Source organism: Triturus cristatus, chromosome 8 (assembly GCF_964204655.1).
Source record: "Triturus cristatus chromosome 8, aTriCri1.1, whole genome shotgun sequence".
Taxonomy (NCBI): domain Eukaryota; kingdom Metazoa; phylum Chordata; class Amphibia; order Caudata; family Salamandridae; genus Triturus; species Triturus cristatus.
In genome coordinates, this window is record NC_140591.1 from 1,241,313,101 (window position 1) to 1,241,330,665 (window position 17,565).

At 46.9% G+C, this 17,565-nt stretch overlaps 1 protein-coding gene across 2 annotated transcripts in view; it reads right to left on the minus strand.

Annotated features, from left to right (window-relative positions):
• Positions 1–711: 711 nt before the first annotated feature.
• Positions 712–17,565, minus strand: part of MED14 (mediator complex subunit 14) — a 1,045,467-nt gene continuing 1,028,613 nt past the window's right edge. For both annotated transcript variants that reach the window (XM_085622933.1, XM_085622932.1), the window contains 2 exons: positions 12,132–12,321; positions 712–1,344 (listed from right to left, as the gene is read on the minus strand). In XM_085622933.1, the coding sequence (XP_085479059.1) occupies positions 1,271–1,344; positions 12,132–12,321 (264 nt within the window). In that variant the 3' untranslated portion in view covers positions 712–1,270. The remainder of the gene's footprint in view (positions 1,345–12,131; positions 12,322–17,565) is intronic.

Here is a 17,565-nt window from a genome sequence, read left to right on the forward strand (position 1 = left end):
GCCACATTTTCAGGTTCTTCTTTTTAATCCAGAACGGTTGCCCAGCCAACACGTGTTTCGTCTGGGGAAGTACCCTAAGACTTCTTCAGGACTTGTGGCAAATTAAATGTGATTATAATCTCTCTGCCATTTGTACTTCCGTCCCGGCTAGCTAGGGAAGTGAATGTTCTTAAAATGTAATTGGTCCATATGTGGTGACCATGAGATGGAGCCGAAAGTGGAAGCTCCACTGGTAATGCAGTGCCTGAATCTAGGGCACGGGGCCGAGTAGCTGTGCCCGGCTCCCGTACGTGGTAGTAGAAACCAATGTAGGTATCTGTGGCAGCGAATAAGCTGCGTTCACCAAGAACCGCAGTGTCGGAGACCAGAAGTAAAAAGAAGAACAAAAAATACTCCGGACTGTTCATCTTCATTCTAATTTTACCTATGTAACTCTCCACTGAGTGACAAGTTATGATTCAGAGAACTGTTCTGCAGATACTGTCGACGTGTGCACAGGCTCGTTGTTATCATTATACTATGAAGTTTCTGCATTTCACTCCAACTACTATTACCTGGTTTAAACAATATATATTATGCGCTGATATACAAAAGGATACCATAATCATATAAAAGTAATACATTCCTCCCCAATGACTGCTTAGTCTCATGTAACCAATGTGGTTTAATATTCATACTAAAAGAATACCATCAGATAGGGAAAGAAAACAGTTTTTGATCATCTTTTTATCTGGTTTATTAAATATTGCTTCCCGAGGACATTTACAACAAGTCCGGTTCATATTTATGGTAGAATTCAAAGCATTCATATTAAAATACAGCTTCATTATAAAGTTTTGTCACAGCTTTACAGTATTCCAAATTGACAAACTTACCTTTAAAAAAAGTATTACACCAAAACATAAGAAAACACATTTAAATAAACAAAAGGGTTTGGCATTTTCATAATTTCTGTAGTATAAAACAGAATATTAAATCTATGACTGGCGATTGGAGACCCTATATCCTATATTGAAATGTGTTCTAGTAAAACACACTATACAAGAGCACTATACAAAACATTTTTTAAATTAATTTACTTTTTTATGAAAAAGAAGTGCATCCCTGAAAGTAGTTGCCAGTTTTTTCCTTTGAGCGCTTCAAAAATTTGAACGTCAGAATGTCCTTTCATTGGAAATCAAAAGGCTACATTTCATAAGAAACTGGTATTTGCATCTTTGCTGTTCTTCCAACCAGAGTCTTTCACATCCATGCCAAAAAACAGTAGTGTCTATGGACGGCCTCCAGGTGGTAAGGTTAGATTTGCCATTAAATCTCTCACTGCTGGAAATATTGTGCAATCGCCTGCAAAATTAAATTACTGTGTTACAATTTAAACCAAAAGACTATTACACAAGAGAACAAGCTTTCTTTTAGATAATGAGAACATCTACACAGTTTCAGCTAATTATGTCCATTATTTAAGATAAGTTTCTTCCAAAATTAGTAACAAGATAAATGCATCCATTCTAGTCAAAATATTACTGAGGAAAGGAGAAAAGTATACAAAATGCTATTTTTTAATTACATAATTAAATATTTTAGCTAAATACATCCAGTATTTTACTTACTGTTTTCAATAAAAATTGTCTTGTTTGGAAGAACACTGTTTTGAAGCTAACTGCCCTCAAATAAACGTACTATAAATAATAATGTATAACCATTAAACAAGTTACTAACCTTTGGTAACACTCTGGTAGAGACTATATCTAGCCGCACATTCCTTACCTTGGAATTTCTCAGTTTTCGGACTGGATACGGAAGATTTTTTGTGAGCAGTACCCCTGCGTGCTAGTAGGTGGTGTCAATCAGTTCAGTGTGCGTTGTCATTCGTGCCGGAAGTGGCATCCGCAGTACCTATATAGGCGCCACCTAGTTGCGCTGACGCCAGTTTCTTTTCACAACTTTACACACTAGAAGCGCAGTGCCATGAAGAATACTAACCACTGGTGTGAAAAAATAGGGCCTGAAAAGGATCAGCCCTGTCCCTAGAAATCTGTTCGCAGAGCGGGGAGGATGGGTGGGTAGGTAAGGAATCTGCGACCATAAATAGTCACTACCAGAAAAGGCGTTACCATCGGTGAGTAATTTGTTCATCTGACAGAGACTTCTAGCCGCAGATTCCTTAACTTTGAATAGATACCCAAGCAGTTCCATCCCCAGTGGTGTATCTGTGGACCGATTTCAAAGAAGGAAGTCCTGCAGGACCGACGGGCAAAGTGCCCATCCCTACAGACCTGACTGTCCATACAGTAATGTTTGGTGAACATGTGCAGGAAGGCCCACGTTCCTACCTGGCAGATCTCCAGGGCAGGAACTCCACGACCTAACGTAGTGGTCGCAGGTTTAACTCTGGCACAATGAGCATGCAAACCTTCCATAGATTGCTTCTTGGCCAATGCGTAGCAGATTTTAATGCAGAGCATGACCCATCTGGAGATGGTCTGCTTCGCTTTTGCACAGCCCAAACTTTCATTGCACCAACATACCCTTCGAAGAGTTGGTCGTCCACCTAGAACTGTTGTGTGCTGTCAAGGTAGAATGACAACGCTCTTTTTGGGTCCAGATGATGGAGTCGCTGCTCTTCTTTAGAGGGATGTGGAGAAGCGTACAAGGTGGGCAGAGTGACAGATTGGCCCACATGAAATGGGGTGACTCCTTTCAGTAGAAAGGAAGCCCGTGTGTGAAGCACCAGTCTGTCAGGATAGACCGAGAGGTAAGGTGGCTTAGATGATAGGGCCTGCAGCTCCCTCACTCTACGGGCAGATATAATCGACACAAGGAAGGCTGTTTTGATTGTCAAAAACCTGAGGGGAATATTATAGATAGGATCGAAAGGAGAATACATTAAAAAAGTCAAAGCCAAATTAAGGTCCCACTGAGGCATAATAAATGATGAAGGCGGGAAAGTGATGGACAATTCCTTTTTAAGAAATAATGGACAACAGGGTACTTGAACAATGAGGGTTGACCAGGCAGCCACAGAAAGAGCAGACAGATAGCCTTTAAGAATGCCCAGAGCAGAGCCCCGCTGGGCAAGAGAAGGAATGAAGAGTAACACTTCAGAAAGGGAATCAATGTGTTTTTCTGTACACCATGCCACACATTTTTTCCAAAGAGCAAACGTATACCATCTTGGTGAGGGATGTCTGGCTGCTAAAATGACATTACTGACTTCGGGAGGAAGGATAAAAGCTGTCAACTGCCGCCGCTCAATCTCAAAGCAAGAAGGCGGAGAGTTGACAGGTTTGGGGGAAAAACCCTTTCCTGCTGCTGTGACAGAAAATGCTCCTGGAGACGCAGCCTGATTGGAGGATCGATTGCCATGCTTAATAGCTAGGGATACTAAACTCTTCGTGCCCAGTCCGGAGCCACAAGGATTTCCCGGGCCTGGTCGGTCCTGATCTTCCTGAGAACTCTGGGCAGGAGTCGTATGGGTGGAAAGGCGTACAGAAGGCCTGAGCTCTACTCGAGATGAAAAGCGTCTCTGAGCAAGAGCTGACTTGGAAACTCCAGTGAGTAAAACTGCTGACATTATGCGTTCTAGACGGAGGCGAACAGATCTAACCATTGCTCTACTCACTGTTGAAAGAGACCCTGCACCATTTCTGGATGGATACACCATCCGTGATCTGCTAGGCATAGACAGCTGGGTTTGTCCACTCTGGTGTTGAGGGAACCTTCCAGGTATTGAACAACCAAGGATATGTCCTGCTGTTCCACGCATGTCCAGAGATGCAGGGCCTCTTGACAGAGGGTTCACGACCCCACACCGTCCTGCTTGTTGCAATAACACATGGCGGTGGTGTTGTCCATGAACACCTGAACTAGCCTTCCCCTGATGGAGGATAGAAAGGCTTTCAATGCCAGTTGGATTGCACGGAGCTCCAGCGGGTTGATGTGGAGTCTGGATTACGCCGGAGACCAGAGTCCTGTGATTGCCACCTCTCTCAGATGGCTGCCCCTGCCCGGGAGTGACACATCTGTGACTACTGTGAGTTCTGGTTGGGGAAAGAAGAGGGGTTTGCCTCTGACCCAATCACAATTCATTAGCCACCACTGCAGACTGTGCACAGTTCCCTCCAAGATGTGGACTATGTCGGAGAGGTTCTCCTGATGCTGTGACCATTGAAACTTCAAGTCCAAGCATGCATATGTCATCCGGCATGTGTCACAAGCAGGATGCAGGAAACCAGGAGTCCCAACAGACCAATCGAAATCCAGGATAGACGCTGAAACATCGGTATCACAGCCTGCTTATCCTGGACTCGCCGCTAGGGAGGATAAGCCCGAAACTGCACTGCATCCAGAACCGCTCCAATGAAAGGGAGTGTCTGAAAGGCTGTTAGGTGTGACTTTGGGATGTTGATACTGAACCCCAGCGAGTGCAGGAGGCTCGCCATAGTCTGGAGGTGGGAGACGACAGCCTAGGGTGAGCCTGCCTTCAACAGCCAATCATCATGTTAGGGGAAGACTGACATTCCTGATCTCCGCAGATGAGCTGCAACGACCCACATCACCTTGATGAACACCAAAGGGGAGAAAGCTAAACTGAAAATATTCATGGCAAACATAATCTGCAGGTAGCGCCGGTGGGCAGGAACGGAGGGAATGTGGAAGTAGGTATCCTGCAAGTCCAATGCTACCATCCAGTCTCCTGGGTCCAGTGCAGACAAGACCTGAGCCAATGTGAGTGTTCTGAATTTCTCCTTCTTGAGGAAGAAGTTGAGTGCTCGCAGATCTAGATAGAATGGGACGAAGACCTTTGACCTTTTTGGTGACCAGAAAGTAGCGGGAATAACAAACACAGCCTACTTCTGGCCCTGGAACCCTTTCATTGGCCAAGAAAGCTTTGACTTCCTCGCGGAGAAGGGACAGGTGATCCTCCGTCTGCCAGTCGTAAGATGGAGGCATGGAGGAAGGGGTAGTCACGAAGGGGAGAGAGTAGCCCCTTCGGACAATCTGCAAAACCCACCTGTCCGATGTAACTGACTGCCAGTGGGGCAGGTGATAGCAAATCATGCTGCCAACTGGATGCCCATAGAGGTAAAGGAGCAGTTTAGGAAGGTTTGGCAGCTGCAGCTGCTGGGGGGAGGGATGGTGGACTGACCAGACCGCAGGCTACCTGACCCATGAGGTTTGTGAATATGACACCCTCTTTCTCACAGAGGCTGTGGAGCATGAACAGCTCGGTGGCTGGGAGGGAATTGGCGTGGTTGGAAGCACCTTCCCCATCACGTCTCTGCACCCATCTCCCTCAAACCCATCACTGATAAACATGCCTTCTTACTCAGCCCTACTTCACCAGATAATCTGTTGGGGCTAGATATTTTATATAGTTTGAACAGTACTGTGCTCTACTTCAATATATCCCAGCAAGGAGAGAATGAAGTATTAGCCCTTCTTTGCGAGAATACCACTTATGGATAATAATGAGACAGCCCCTGATTTAACTAATTTGCTTGCCCAGGTACCTTTCAAATGATGATCCACAGGGCCAACCAGGTGGTCTTCACAGCATCAATTGACCAAAAAAATCAAGATCAATCCACAGAAAAAAAAGACCTTGAATCCCTCAGTATTACCCTCAAACCTGAGACAGTGACAGGGATTTGTCTTATAGTACGAGTTACTTACCTTCAGTAACGATGTATCTGGTAGAGACGATTCTAGCCGCAGATTCCTTCACGTAGAATTATCCCCTGGTGTGAGACTGGAACCGGAAACCTTTTTGCCACAGCATCCCTGCGCGGCGGGGGACATCACACGACTCTGCCCAGGCATCGTCCGTGTACGTCACGTCTGCGAGGTCACATAAGACCCACCCCGGCGCGCCTACGTCAGTTTTCTTTGGAGAACTTTTCCGCACCACAACGCGGAACCACCAGATAAAAAACTGTGGAAGCATGGGAACAGTGTGCGAAGAGCATAAAAATTGGAAAGAAACGGTGACCAACAACAACACCAGAGTAGTGCCAACACCAGAGTAGTGCCAACACCGCAGAACCCAAGGGCAGGGAAAGAAGAAAGAAGAACAAGCAGAAACCTGCGCAGTCACCCTGCCAGTACATAGACAGCCCCCCATCCCTGTGCCCCGGAGGCAAAAAACATTCGTAAAGGTCATGGCACACGTTGTAAACTCCCCCCCTCCCCCCCCATCCTGAGCAAGGAATAGGACCAGTCCCAAGACAGACAGGGACAACAAACTTCCAAGCCACCCCAACCTAGAGGGCAACCACCCACAAGGGAAAAGGGCAAGACAAGGCCAGATGACCCTTAAGCAGAGGAGAGCAATGGAAGGAAGGGAGGGGAGGGATAGAAAGCAATCCCACCCCCCAAACCTGCAGTAGCCAGAGCAGCAGGGCACCGGAGCACTGGAACCCCATCCTCCAAAGAACCAAAGGAGGAATGAACCGCCCCCAGATGGAGCCACCCGTCAAGAACAAGGAAGGCACTCACAAGAGACACAGCCCCCACCAGGAGGCGAGTACCGAAGACCAACCCAAGGGTCCTTGCAAAATAGGGGAGGAAGGGCAGGTCATGAAGGAATCTGCGGCTAGAATCGTCTCTACCAGATACATTGTTACCGAAGGTAAGTAGCTCGTACATCTGATAGGGACTACTAGCCGCAGATTCCTTCACGTAGAATAGTTACCCTAGCAATACCCCCTGGGAAGGAGGGTCTGCGAAAGGACCCCACCAGCCAATGCAGAATAGAGGGCCCCACAGGGGACCAGATCTGGGGACCAGGTAGAACCTCGCCGCTGCCAGGTAAAGGGAATCCCCACAAGCAGAATCCCACCGACCCCAAGGGGATGTAGGAGGGAAGGAAGGCTGAAGAGGCTCGTACACTCACAGCAGAGGAACCAAGGGCAAGGACGGAGAGGCCGAAGCACCCCACTCCCCCACAAGGCAACATAGCTTCTGCCCAATGTCACGGCAGGAAAAGCAGAAGATGAAGAAGCCTAGAGGGCCCAAGGAAACGAGGGAAAATAAGGCAAACTTACTCCAGACGGAGAGCAGCCTGCCAGCCAGAACAGCGCCGGCAGCCGCCGAAAGCAAGAAGAACAGCCCGAGGCCCCACGAAGGCCGAGTAGGCGACACCTGGTAAGGGAGAACACAGGATCATCCCAGACCTCAGGACAGGAGCATGGAGGAGAGGAGATGCCCGGGCACACCATTACGAGTGGCCGCGCACACGACCTCAAGAAGCAAAAGCAACCTACCTAAATGCCATGGAGAACAGGCACCCGAAGGAGACCAGAACCCTCTAGCAGAGCGCAAGCTATATGACAGCTACCACTACCCCACATAGGGTACGTCAAGACCCAAGATATGGGAACCCTCTTTGGAAGAACTTCCGCATCAGAGGAATAAACAAAAGAGACACGGGTGGAAAAAAACACCCCCGCTGAAGGCTTGACAAGCAGCCCAAGCAAAGCAGAAGGCCCAATCTCAGGGCCTAATCTGCGCAACAACTCCGCAGAACCCACACACAATCAACACAAGGGCCGTCCAGCAGCCAACAATGCCAAAGTCCCAAGGAGGGACATAAACGACCTTAGGGGAGAGAAGTTGGCCTAACGGCTAGGGCACTCGACCTCGGAACTGGGGAACTCTGCAAAAAAAAAAAAAGAAAAAAAAAAAGAAAAAGAAAAACACACTCCACAACAACCGGCCTAAGAAGGCCCAGAATCAACCCCACTCAGAAGTCACTGAGGAGGGGACGGAGGAGAAGGCGGATAAGGCGGAGGAGGAGCAGGAGGACGGAGCCCTGCCAAGAGCCTTTGGATGGCGGAGTTGACCGGGGCATGGAACAACAGGCTGCCATCAAACGGAAGGTTGATGGGTCGCTCTCGAATATTCTCAGGGAATACTCCGTCCCGAAGCAAAGCATGGCAACGGAGAGCGACTGAGGAAGCCATGGCCCGGCACAGCACCTCTGAGACGTCCAGAGCGGAGTGGAGAATAAACGCTGCAAGCTCCCGGCCATCCAATGCATGATGCCGTAAGTCCACCTAACCAGACTCCTGGTACGCTGCAGATCCAAGAGACTCAGCCGAGTCCAACAAACAGGAGGAGGCCCTAGCCAGCACACACAAGGTGTTAATGGCCCGCAGGGCCGCGCTGGTCGAGGCGAACATGTTGCGTACCCAAGAGTCCAGCCAGCGGGTCTCTCGGGATGGCAGAGTCAACAGTGGCGGCAGGGAGGGAAAAGGAGTCTGCAGAAGGGGGTTAGTGGCTGAGGTGTGAAGGGAAAGACACGCCGGGTCACGCAGCGCCGGGAAGTGCCGGCGCAGACGATGCTGAGGCACCGGGTCCCCTGAGGCAGGACGCCTCCAAGCCCCCGTCAAGGAAGAAAGGAGCGAACCTTCAAAGGGAAGTAAGATTTCCCTCCCACCAGGACCTCCAATAGATGGTACGCCGGAAAGTGAGCCACCGGGTCACACATGCGCAGGATGCCCACAGTTGTGGACACTGCGTGAGCGAAGGCCGCACCCGCCTCTGTAGGGCCCCGTGGTGGAGAAAATAGCTCCTCCATGGGCAACGGCTGCAAACTAAGGCGGCCGTCCCCGAGGCGGGACGGGCAAGGGCCAGACCTTGAAGTCAGAAGGAGCCGAAGAATGAGGGACCTGCCGCTCTTCCGACGAACATCTCTGCCTCAGGAAGGGCGGGGAGCGCCCTTCGATGCCGGTGAAAAAGACACCACACGGCGACCAGTCTCCAGGGAGGACGACACCAATATACAGTCTGCCTCCAGAGAAGAAGGAGCGTCCAAAGACGAATCCGCGGTACGACCCCTGCGCGGAGCCGTAGAGTCCACTGCTTGAGGCAGGACGTCGGCACCAGCCGGTGTCACCGGACAAGGTACCTCCAAGTCACCCCGCACCGGAGATCGGAGCGGAGACTGGAGTAGAGCTGGAGCCGCACCGGACCCGGGGAGGCGCCGGACTGACGCTGACCCGACCCCTGCCGAGGCAGTCACCTGCGTGGGGGAACAAGACCGGACTGGGGAGTGGCACGAAGCCCTCTGTCAGCCGCGGCCCAGAATGAGGCGAAGATCGCTTGGCAACTCATGTCCCTCCGACGAGGCAGCCGGCTGTGGGGAGGGACAAGAAGGGAGGGACGAGAGGGGCCCGACGAGGGGTCCTCCCTCGGCCTCGACCCGGAGTGGGACGAGGAGGGTCCACCGATCCCTGTGGCTACGCACAGTCCAGCTGCTGCCGGAGCGGCATCACCTCAGCCTTGGACAGGACCACCTTGTCAAAGGACCGAGGGGGGCTCGGGTATGCGACCCGAGCCCCGGCGACCTCCTGCGACACCACGGGGACCCCCGCGGGAGTTTGCGGCGAGGCAGAGACGCCGTGGCCTGCAGGAGGTGCCCCAGAGGAGCCGCACCCCAACAGCACCACATCCTCCAAGCCTGGATCTGAACCAGTTGGCGCCGGGTCCGTAGCCACCGGCGGCACCGCGGAGGGCCCTGCGCAAGGCGAGGGATCTGCCGAAACCCCAGGAGGGGAAGGAGGAGGATACGCCAGCGAGGCCTGCAAAGCAGCCGCGTATGTCTCCATTTGGACTCTCGACGCCCCAACACCGGGAAACGGTGGATAGGACGACACGCGGGACCGCATCACCTGCGGAGAGTCCACGCCCCCGGTAGGCCGGAAACCAGCCCCCGGAGACAAACTGCAACACTTACCCACCGGGGAGCGACGCTCACGTGACATCGGAGAAGGGTGAGGACGACGACCACGGCCGTATCTGAAGCCGTCTGCCGAAGCAGGCCGAGGGGAGGACGTCGACCTGGAGAGACGCACTGAGAGAAGTTCTTCGGCTTCAACTGTTGGCACACCCCACAATCTGTGGTGCCGTGATCCTTCTCCAAACACCACATACAAATGAGGTGAGGGTCCGTCGCCGATATAAGACGCCCACAAAACGTGCACGTTTTGAAGCCCGAAGGCATCCGCACACTGTTCCACCAAAAAGAAATGGAGGAAAAAGGGCCCTAACCAGGACCGTAGCAAGGACCGGATCGGCGTTGCACGCGGAAAAGGAAAAAACTGACATAGGCCCGCCGGGGCGGGTCTTATGTGACCTCGCTTACGTCAAGTACGCGGATGACGCCTGGGCGGAGTCGCGTGATGTCCCCAGCCCCCGGCGCGCTGGGATGCTGTGGCAAAAAGGTTTCCGGTTCCAGTCTCACCCCTGGGGATAATTCTACGTGAAGGAATCTGCGGCTAGTAGTCTCTATCAGATATAGCTGATTTGATAAAGCACAGGGTTTTGGGCCCTAAAGTCAGTAGATGGAATACCCCAATTTTGAGTCTCAAAAAAGGAAGGAAAGGCCAACATGTAAAGGTTTGTGCAGGATTTGTGCATCATAAATAATGTGGTTATCCATAATTTCACTGTGATCTTTAACCGTGGTATAATTCTTTAAAGCATCCCAGCAAATGCCAAATGGTTTATCTTGGTGGACCTCTGTCTCTGATCTGCCTTCTACTCTACCCACACACGAAGACAGTCTGTTCTTCATCGCGTTCTCATTTGGAGGTTCCCAACTTTGTGGCAGCGGCTCCCACAAGGATATATGGAGTTTCTGTCAATCTTTTCTCAAGCTCCAAAGAAAGAGCTCAACACACTGGTCTTCCCCTAGGGTTCTACTTTGGGTCAATACGCTGATGAACCTTTTCTTGGCATCAATGGAAGGTAGATTTACTTTACCTGTTCACTGAATTGGCCAAAAGGGCACAAGGCTTTGAAAGAGAAAGAAACTGCAGTTTTGCCTTCCCAAAGTAAACTACCTTGGTCATGAAATCTCAGCTAGCAAGCACCACCTGTCATTTAACTGCATTGAAGCCATTCGTAAACTGCCCTGTCCAGTGACAGTCTTTTAGGTATGAACCTTTTAGGGTATGGCTGTGGCAAAGCCCTTGCAAGAGTACTTCAGAGAAGACACCCCTGAAGCCTTGCAGTGGTTTACATAGGGTGAAAATGCATTTGTACAAATAAAACAAGCACTCATTCCTGCACCTGCTTTGGTACTCCCTGATTATGCTTAACCTTTGTCTCTGTATTGTAATAAAAACAATTGTTTTACCATTGGGGTACAGGCCTGTGTTCGATATTAGGACTTGGTTAGACTGTGGATAAGGGAAATAATTGCAGCTAGGGTAGTGTTAATAAAATAATAATAAACAAATAATAACATGAAATGTTGATAAATATTAATGTAGTGTATATTCTCTATTAGAAGTATCCAAACTAGATGAAGGCGGTGGGGGAGGCGGAGTCACATACTTTATCCAATGCAAATGGTACATATGAAGATGTTTTATATTTATTTATAAAACCCTTCATACAGAAGGTTACTCCATTGCTGAAGGGTTCCAGCCCTAAATTCTGCCTCAAAGGAGCACAAGGAGTCAACCTCTATTTAGGGAAGTCATGAAGATGCTGGCTTGTCATGGGATGAGAGCTACATGCTGTGTTCGTTCAGACATACGACTATGAAGCAGTCTTTTTTTAACTGAACGTGCGGAGTCATCTAGGAATAATTTACATCTGCAGCTGCTAAGCAGTTTCTGCAAAGATATCTAAAAGTGGCTTAGCGATCCTCCTTGTCCCTGGCTGACCTGATCTTAACAAGATGGCAGATTACAGGCAAAGAAACATAAAGAAGCAAATTCGGAGTTCAAACGTAAAATTATCTGCAATTCGTGAAGGTAGCAGAGAGGTGAAAACAAATAGTAAAATTAAATTTCAATTTTTAGTGTCTTAATCTCATCGGCTAGTGGGAAATGGAAACAATTTTGTGAAGTATTTGGCACAATATATTCACATAACATGACTTCTAACTCTGGATACATGGTGTCACCACGCCTATTTTCACTGCATATAAAAGTATCATAGATCTAGACTGGTGCAAGTAGGCATTTTCCCTAGATATATAATATTTATTAAGGGTACCCATTAGAAAAAAATTACATGTCATGAAAATTAATAAACTAGTACTACGAGCAGGTAAAACTAGCAATGATGTAAAGGTTTACTCATTACAGCATTGTCTATCTACGCCTTTACTGTACCTGGTCTTGGTGAGTTCAGCTCCGCAAACCTTTTCAGGATGTTGCTAACCATCATGGGAGCAGCGCCTGAAGAATTCTGCTGTCGAGGAATGTCTGCTTGTTGAGTTGTTCCTGAGGCCATATCATAGATGATTGGTACAATGATACTTACAGCCTCCTGAGGGACGGTTGTTTTTTGAGTTAGTTGAAGCTGTTGGATGCATGTGAAAAGACAAAAAAGAGAGGATTTAAGGCATTTTGTACCCACAGACTGTAAGAATGCATACAAAAGAGATAGTATTGAATACACTGCTTTATCTGTAGAAAGAAAATAGTGTGCAGGCACCCTTCCTATTGATAAAAAAAAATGTTACTTACCTTGCAACTTTGTAGCGTGTACTGCTCTAGTCACATGCTTTGCACACTTCTGCCATCCAGTGTTGCGCATGAATGTTTTAAGATGTTTTTCTTTGAAGTATACGTTTCGGTTTGGAGATAACTCATGTTCTCTCCCCAAAAGACACAATACACCAGGACGAAGACTCAACTTGTGTTTTTCCCCACAAAGAGAGAGTATAAGTAAGTGGAGTACTGCAAAGCAGGGAAGTAAATGTCTAAAGGTTCACTGACCCAGAATTCATAATGTGAGTAATATGAGCATCTGAGGAATCAGCTGACATCTTGGGATGTGAGAGGGCACACATGAATTTACAGCTCTACAAGTTAAAGACAGACAGCTACAGGTTAATATTTTTTCGTTTGTAGCATGTGTAGTTGTACACATGCTTTTTTAGAAACTGGAAAACAGTACTTTTCCTCTAAAGCAGTGGCTTGCGAGAGGATATGTGAGATCATGTTTATGGACAGTTTAAACAACTTCTGCCTTTGTTAGGCATGAAAGTCCATACAGTAATTCTTTGTGAATGTGTGTTGACGGGGACCAAGTAGCAGCATTACACATGTCTGCAAGTGTTATGCTTCCGAGGAAATACACTGTAACTACTTATTTGTGAATAGAATGTGATGTAGGCACAGTATGAAGAGCATATTTGGCTTTGGTATACTGAACCTGAATACACATGACAATCCAATTCGCAAAGTCCGACTTTGAGGGTGGATTTCTCATATGGGGTTTGCAAATGCACAAAGAGTTGTTTCATCTTACAAATAGAAAGTCAATGATTACATCAGCCCTTTCAAATTCATTTGCATACATTAGAGCCGATTTCACATCTAATGTCTGCAGTGCTCTTTCTGCTAGTTTTATAGGTAGTGGAAAGAAAATGAGCAATTCAATGGTTTGACTGATGGGAATTGGGTCTCGAGACTACCTTAGGCAGGAAATGCGTATTCATCCTTAGTACTACCAGATACTCATAAATCTGGATAAAAGGTCCCTCTACTGATAAGGTCTGTAATTCACTAACCCAACATAAGTGAGTGATTGTTAATAGGACCGCTACTGTCCAAGAAAGATACTGCACCTAACAATATGTAATGGCTCAAACAGAAGCCTCATAAGTCTTGAGAGAACTACATTAATTTCCCAAATAGGGATCAGTGGTGTCCTGAGGGGAATAACTCTTTCCAGGAATGCTTTTACCACTGGAATCATAAATAATGTTTGTTGTCTGTTTTACATGTAAGCAGCTAACACTGCTAAATGAGGCCTATCAGATGTGTAAATTAACCTAGTTTTCTGTACTTGCAAAAGATAGCAAATAATATCCTGAATCAATTCTTGCAGATGTTGTATACGTGGGAACAGTAGGCAAGTCATTGCTTGGAGGCTAAAGGAGCCTTTTACCCTTTCCCCTTTACCTCTAAAACAACCTCTGATGTAGGTCTTTTGAGACTGCCCCTCCGGAAATGGTTGATGCTGCTGAGAGCCAGAACACTGTGGTGGTGTTGTAGCCTTAGTACTCCAGCTTGCCTGTTGGCACTGAAAACCAGTTTCACCAAATTGCGTTTTGATTGCCTCCATGACTTAGGCCCGTGCCCTCCTTTATTTTCTCCATCAGTGTTCACCTGTGGTCCAAACAAATGTTCACTATCAAAAGGGATGTTGAAGACACTTCAGGATTAAATCCGGACGCTCAAAACAAAGTGTGTCTTCTCAAGATGACACTGGAATTCAGTTCTGTAAAGGCTGATTCTGCCCCTCATAATGCACAGCTGATGTTTGCATTAGATATGATTTTCACTCCTGCACCAACTCTTTGCCATGCTTGCCTCCAGAGGATGTGTGACCAAATGCTTCGACTTCTACCAATGGTATCTGTCATACATTGTGAGGAGGCCTGCAGAGTTGGCAATGTGCTGCTGCAACTTTCACATCTACACAGTAGTGTTTGGTGAAGGTGTGTGTAGTAGACCATTTTGCTGTTTACAAATGTCTTCTAGGGGAATGTTCCCTAAGAATGCCATGGAAGTCCCTAGTTTGCGGAGAAGTGTGGCTCACTGGTTAGAGTAGGCAGACCTGGAAGCAGAGGTCAGCCTGGGACCAGGGTTCAATTCCCGGCTCGGCTGGGTCTTGAGTCCATAAATTGTCCATGGACTCGATAATTCTCGCTCCAGTGCATACTTGATTCATGGGTTCACACTCTGCGACTCTGGGCAATAGCTTGCTTAATCTCCACAATGGCCCCTCGCGGCGGGATGCCTGGCTTTCACCTTGTGGATTCCCTGCTGGGTTATCTCACAGGGAATACCAGGACGGGTTCCCTAAGCAAGCGCTTAGAGACCAGTTGGTGATTTGCGCTATATAAATATCTGCACATTTACATTTACATTTGCGAGTTGAATGCACCCTAGGGGGATTTGTTAATGTAAGTTTTTCTTTTTGGTAGCATATTTTAATGCATTTGATTATCCACCTCGCAATTCCAGCTTTGGCGATGGGGTTGCCCTTATGAGGTGGAGAGAAAGCTACAAACAGTTGTTTCGTTTTTCTGAAGGCTTTAGACCTGTCTATGTAATAAAGCAAAGCTCTTTTGATGTCAAGCGTGTGAAGAGCTCTTTCCGCTACCGAATCAGGGTTTTGGAAAAATACTGGTAACTCTACTGATTGATTAAGATGGAAATTAGAGATTACTTTGGGAAGGAATTTTGGCTTTGTTCTAAGAACCACCTTGTTACGATGTATTTGTAAGAATGGCTCTTGTATGGTTAAAGCCTGGATCTCACTTACTCTCCTGAGAGAGGTGATTGCGACAAGGAAAGCTACTTTCCATGTAAGAAATTGTAATTGCAATTTGTGTAATGGCTCAAATGGGGGACCCATGAGTCTTGTAAGAACAATGTTTAGGTTCCACACTGGAGAGGGTGGCATTTTGGGTGGAATTATCCTTCTAAGGCCTTCCATAAAGGCTTTGATAGCAGGTACTCTAAACAATGACAAAGGTTGTCTGTTTTGTAGGTAGGCGGCAAGGGCGGCCAGATGCAGTCTTATAGATGAGTATGTGTTGTAATGGCTTTCTTCTTCTGTATTAATATATATCTATGTATCTCACTCTGAGATGCTTGGTGTTCTGGAATGTCAGGGCCAAGCTGGATCTAGAATGTTGTAAGAGGGAGAGAGCATTAACCTGTTGGCAGTTGGGTGGATGAGCTGTATTTACCTACAACTGAGAATAAACTAATAACTTCCCTCATTGAGCTTCAACCTCATTCTTCTCATCAAGAGACTACTTTTTAACACTGGCGACGACTGGGATCATCATCAGCTCAACTCCAACTCCTAACCTGATATTATCAACAGAATTCATCTTTTATGCTTAAGAAAGAAAACGACTTCAAGTAAGATATTTGCTATCTTCTCCCAAGAAAGGCTTTGGCTGTTATCTCTGACTTTTCACACACAGCGTCGCTTATCCTGAAACTTTATTGACAGTGCGCTCTGCCTCAATATACCGTTTGCGATTTGTTCTACCTAGAGGAATGTCCGGTGCTGAGGGTGTTTCATTTGGTGTTGTATGCAGAGACTGGGCACATAATGAAGTTTTCTTCTATTTTAACAACTCCTTCACAATGATCTTTAATGTAAAAGAGGAAAAAAGAAGAGGAAAACTTACGTTAGCCCTTGCGCTATCATGCGCGTAATCTTCCCAATTTTCTACTCCATGGTAGTGACGCTGCAACGTTCCGAGTCTCTTTCTCTCTTCATGGCCAGGATACAAAGCATCTGAAACGCATCGTGAGAAGACGTGGAACGCAACGCTGACGTTGCTCGTCTTACCCTGGATTGGCTACTCACAAAGCGTTGCCCGTATTGGTTGAACCAGTTAGTCATCTCGTGAACTGTATCCTGATTGGTTTAAGGGCCATAGCGTTTGCAGAAATTAACACAAGTTGAACGTTGACAGAGAACATTACTTCCAGTGCGGAACGACGAGTGATTCTATCGATAGGATTATTTTCTTACGGGAAATTCAAGGTGGACATTCAGACTTCGCATCCAAGTAAGGCATGGATTGTGTGAGCTTCTTAATTAAAGCGTGTAAAATCTTTGCTTCATCACATCTGGTCATATCACTGACACGCACAGTTAATTTTCTGGATGATCTGCGTGTCGAGGGCCATTTGCTAAACAGCGCTGACACGCACAGCTGGTTCTTTGAATCTTAATTTCGTTCAGATTTGCTTAACAGTGCTGACACGCACAGCTGGTTCTTTTATCTTAGTTTAGTTCAGCACTTCTGTGCAAGTTCATAATTCAGGTGCTCTCAGGTCACATCACTGACTCATACTTATATTTTGTATGAAATTTAGTGCATTGAGTGTTACATCACAACTCGGACGTGCACAATTTTTGTTTGATTTTTTTTGGGTACCTGATATTGTGCAGCTTTTCAAGCACGGAGTACTGCCAAAACTTTGAACGTTATCAGAGATAATTCTCACAATTGCTAGTGTGTTTTATCACCATAATGATTTTGTACAGTACATGCATTAGCATTAATTTTTTATTCTGATTCTTTTCACTGAAAATTCACATTTTTTTTTAATTTTTCCCTAGTTTAAATTCTCTAAACAACCTTTACCATGCAAAATGTCACAGCAGCTCCTTTCTTTCTACAATCCCCAGGTGACCCTCCCATTAAATGGTCCAAATGGAAGAAAGTTTTCGAGCGCTATGCTCGAGTATGTGGTACTTCTCTAAGTGTAGAGAGAAAGACTGCTTTGTTGATGCACTGTCTGGGATCAGAGTGCCAAGATGTTTTTGACCATTTGACGGATGCCCCTAGTGGAACTAGTTCTAGTCTTAATGAGTATGAACAATGTATTTATAAGTTGGATGCTCATTACTTGCCAAAGGTTAGCACTATCTTAGACAGATATCATTTTGGCAAGCGTATGCAAAAAGAGGAAGAAAGCATAGAAAATTATATAACGGAACTTAGACGCTTAGCGTCCAGTTGTAAGTTTGATGCCCTAACGGATGAAAGAATACGAG